We start from the raw sequence: 5,000 nt of genomic DNA on the forward strand, positions 1-5,000 counted from the left end.
TGTGTAATTGTACGTAATTGTGTGTAATTGTACGTAATTGTGTGTAATTTTGTGTTATTGTGTGTAATTGTGTGTTATTGTTTGTAATTGTGCGTAATTGTGTGTAAATTTGTGTAATTGTGTGTTATTGTTTGTAATTGTGTGTTCTTGTGTGTAATTATGTGTTATTGTTTGTAATTGTGTGTTCTTGTGTGTAATTGTGTGTTTTTGTGTATAATTGTGTGTAATTGCGTGTTTTTGGGCGTCCAGGCCGACCAGCGGGTGCTGAAGGAGTTCCTGGCAGAGAAACTTCCCCGCCTGTCGGCTCACTTTGAGGAGCACAACATCGACGTTTCTCTCATCACCTTCAACTGGTTCCTGGTGGTGTTTGTGGAGAGTCTGCCCAGTGACATCCTGCTACCGCTCTGGGACGCCTTTCTGTACGAGGGGACCAAGGTACACACACACAAATATACACACACACACACACAGAGAAACACACACACACACACACACACACACACACACACACAGACAGGTACACACACTCACACAGACACACAAACACACACACACAGGTTGTGTTCAGGTACACTCTGGCTTTATGTTGCAGGTTGTGTTCAGGTACACTCTGGCTCTGTTTAAATACAAAGAGGACGAGATCCTGAAGCTCCGCGACAGCGTGGAGATCTACCAGTACCTGCGCTTCTTCACCAAGACCATCTCCGACGGCCGGTAAACCCCCCCACCCCCCCACCCAACATCAACACACTACTACATAAATACACTTACAACATCAACACACTACTACATAAATACAGTTACAACATCAACACACTACTACATAAATACAGTTACAACATCAACACACTACTACATAAATACAGTTACAACATCAACACACTACTACATAAATACACTTACAACATCAACACACTACTACATAAATACAGTTACAACATCAACACACTACTACATAAATACACTTACAACATCAACACACTACTACATAAATACACTTACAACATCAACACACTACTACATAAATACAGTTACAACATCAACACACTACTACATAAATACAGTTACAACATAAACACACTACTACATAAATACACTTACAACATCAACACACTACTACATAAATACAGTTACAACATAAACACACTACTACATAAATACACTTACAACATCAACACACTACTACATAAATACACTTACAACATCAACACACTACTACATAAATACACTTACAACATCAACACACTACTACATAAATACAGTTACAACATCAACACACTACTACATAAATACACTTACAACATAAACACACTACTACATAAATACAGTTACAACATCAACACACTACTACATAAATACAGTTACAACATAAACACTACTACATAAATACAGTTACAACATAAACACACTACTACATAAATACAGTTACAACATCAACACACTACTACATAAATACAGTTACAACATCAACACACTACTACATTAATACAGTTACAACATAAACACTACTACATAAATACAGTTACAACATAAACACACTACTACATTAATACAGTTACAACATAAACACACTACTACATAAATACAGTTACAACATCAACACACTACTACATAAATACAGTTACAACATAAACACTACTACATAAATACAGTTACAACATAAACACACTACTACATTAATACAGTTACAACATAAACACACTACTACATTAATACAGTTACAACATCAACACACTACTACATAAATACAGTTACAACATCAACACACTACTACATAAATACAGTTACAACATAAACACACTACTACATAAATACAGTTACAACATAAACACACTACTACATTAATACAGTTACAACATAAACACTACTACATAAATACAGTTACAACATCAACACACTACTACATAAATACAGTTACAACATGAACACACTACTACATAAATACAGTTACAACATCAACACACTACTACATAAATACAGTTACAACATAAACACTACTACATAAATACAGTTACAACATCAACACACTACTACATTAATACAGTTACAACATAAAACACTACTACATAAATACAGTTACAACATAAACACTACTACATAAATACAGTTACAACATAAACACTACTACATAAATACAGTTACAACATAAACACTACTACATAAATACAGTTACAACATAAACACACTACTACATAAATACAGTTACAACATCAACACACTACTACATAAATACAGTTACAACATCAACACACTACTACATAAATACAGTTACAACATAAACACTACTACATAAATACAGTTACAACATAAACACACTACTACATTAATACAGTTACAACATAAACACACTACTACATAAATACAGTTACAACATCAACACACTACTACATAAATACAGTTACAACATAAACACTACTACATAAATACAGTTACAACATAAACACACTACTACATTAATACAGTTACAACATAAACACTACTACATTAATACAGTTACAACATAAAACACTACTACATAAATACAGTTACAACATAAACACACTACTACATTAATACAGTTACAACATAAACACACTACTACATAAATACAGTTACAACATAAACACACTACTACATAAATACAGTTACAACATCAACACACTACTACATAAATACAGTTACAACATAAACACTACTACATAAATACAGTTACAACATAAACACACTACTACATTAATACAGTTACAACATAAACACACTACTACATAAATACAGTTACAACATCAACACACTACTACATAAATACAGTTACAACATAAACACTACTACATAAATACAGTTACAACATAAACACACTACTACATTAATACAGTTACAACATCAACACACTACTACATAAATACAGTTACAACATCAACACACTACTACATAAATACAGTTACAACATAAACACACTACTACATAAATACAGTTACAACATAAACACACTACTACATTAATACAGTTACAACATAAACACTACTACATAAATACAGTTACAACATCAACACACTACTACATAAATACAGTTACAACATAAACACTACTACATAAATACAGTTACAACATCAACACACTACTACATAAATACAGTTACAACATAAACACTACTACATAAATACAGTTACAACATCAACACACTACTACATAAATACAGTTACAACATGAACACACTACTACATAAATACAGTTACAACATCAACACACTACTACATAAATACAGTTACAACATAAACACTACTACATAAATACAGTTACAACATCAACACACTACTACATTAATACAGTTACAACATAAAACACTACTACATAAATACAGTTACAACATAAACACTACTACATAAATACAGTTACAACATAAACACTACTACATAAATACAGTTACAACATAAACACTACTACATAAATACAGTTACAACATGAACACACTACTACATAAATACAGTTACAACATGAACACACTACTACATAAATACAGTTACAACATAAACACTACTACATAAATACAGTTACAACATAAACACTACTACATAAATACAGTTACAACATAAACACACTACTACATAAATACAGTTACAACATCAACACACTACTACATAAATACAGTTACAACATAAACACTACTACATAAATACAGTTACAACATCAACACACTACTACATTAATACAGTTACAACATCAACACACTACTACATAAATACAGTTACAACATAAACACTACTACATAAATACAGTTACAACATAAACACACTACTACATAAATACAGTTACAACATCAACACACTACTACATAAATACAGTTACAACATCAACACACTACTACATAAATACAGTTACAACATAAACACACTACTACATAAATACAGTTACAACATAAACACACTACTACATTAATACAGTTACAACATCAACACACTACTACATAAATACAGTTACAACATAAACACTACTACATAAATACAGTTACAACATAAACACTACTACATAAATACAGTTACAACATCAACACACTACTACATAAATACAGTTACAACATCAACACACTACTATATAAATACAGTTACAACATAAACACTACTACATAAATACAGTTACAACATCAACACACTACTACATAAATACAGTTACAACATCAACACTACTACATAAATACAGTTACAACATAAAACACTACTACATAAATACAGTTACAACATAAACACACTACTACATAAATACAGTTACAACATAAACACACTACTACATAAATACAGTTACAACATAAACACACTACTACATAAATACAGTTACAACATAAACACTACTACATAAATACAGTTACAACATAAACACACTACTACATAAATACAGTTACAACATAAACACACTACTACATAAATACAGTTACAACATAAACACACTACTACATTAATACACTTACAACATAAAACACTACTACATAAATACAGTTACAACATGAACACTACTACATAAATACAGTTACAACATAAACACACTACTACATAAATACAGTTACAACATAAACACACTACTACATAAATACAGTTACAACATAAACACTACTACATAAATACAGTTACAACATAAAACACTACTACATAAATACAGTTACAACATGAACACACTACTACATAAATACAGTTACAACATAAACACTACTACATAAATACAGTTACAACATAAAACACTACTACATAAATACAGTTACAACATGAACACACTACTACATAAATACAGTTACAACATAAACACTACTACATAAATACAGTTACAACATGAACACTACTACATAAATACAGTTACAACATAAACACACTACTACATAAATACAGTTACAACATAAACACTACTACATAAATACAGTTACAACATAAAACACTACTACATAAATACAGTTACAACATCAACACACTACTACATAAATACAGTTACAACATAAAGACACTACTACATAAATACAGTTACAACATAAACACACTACT

The 5,000-nt window shown here is 30.7% G+C and overlaps 3 protein-coding genes across 4 annotated transcripts in view; 2 read left to right on the forward strand and 1 right to left on the reverse strand.

Annotated features, from left to right (window-relative positions):
* The window catches only part of nfkb1 (nuclear factor of kappa light polypeptide gene enhancer in B-cells 1), a 1,201,612-nt gene that overhangs the window by 946,801 nt on the left and 249,811 nt on the right, over positions 1–5,000 (forward strand). The window lies entirely within an intron of this gene.
* The window catches only part of sqstm1 (sequestosome 1), a 585,288-nt gene that overhangs the window by 468,480 nt on the left and 111,808 nt on the right, over positions 1–5,000 (reverse strand). The window lies entirely within an intron of this gene.
* The window catches only part of tbc1d2 (TBC1 domain family, member 2), a 40,123-nt gene that overhangs the window by 33,423 nt on the left and 1,700 nt on the right, over positions 1–5,000 (forward strand). For both annotated transcript variants that reach the window (XM_031314590.2, XM_036006319.1), the window contains 2 exons: positions 250–435; positions 593–714. In XM_031314590.2, the coding sequence (XP_031170450.1) occupies positions 250–435; positions 593–714 (308 nt within the window). The remainder of the gene's footprint in view (positions 1–249; positions 436–592; positions 715–5,000) is intronic.

The sequence above is a fragment of the Sander lucioperca genome, chromosome 1 (assembly GCF_008315115.2).
Source record: "Sander lucioperca isolate FBNREF2018 chromosome 1, SLUC_FBN_1.2, whole genome shotgun sequence".
Taxonomy (NCBI): domain Eukaryota; kingdom Metazoa; phylum Chordata; class Actinopteri; order Perciformes; family Percidae; genus Sander; species Sander lucioperca.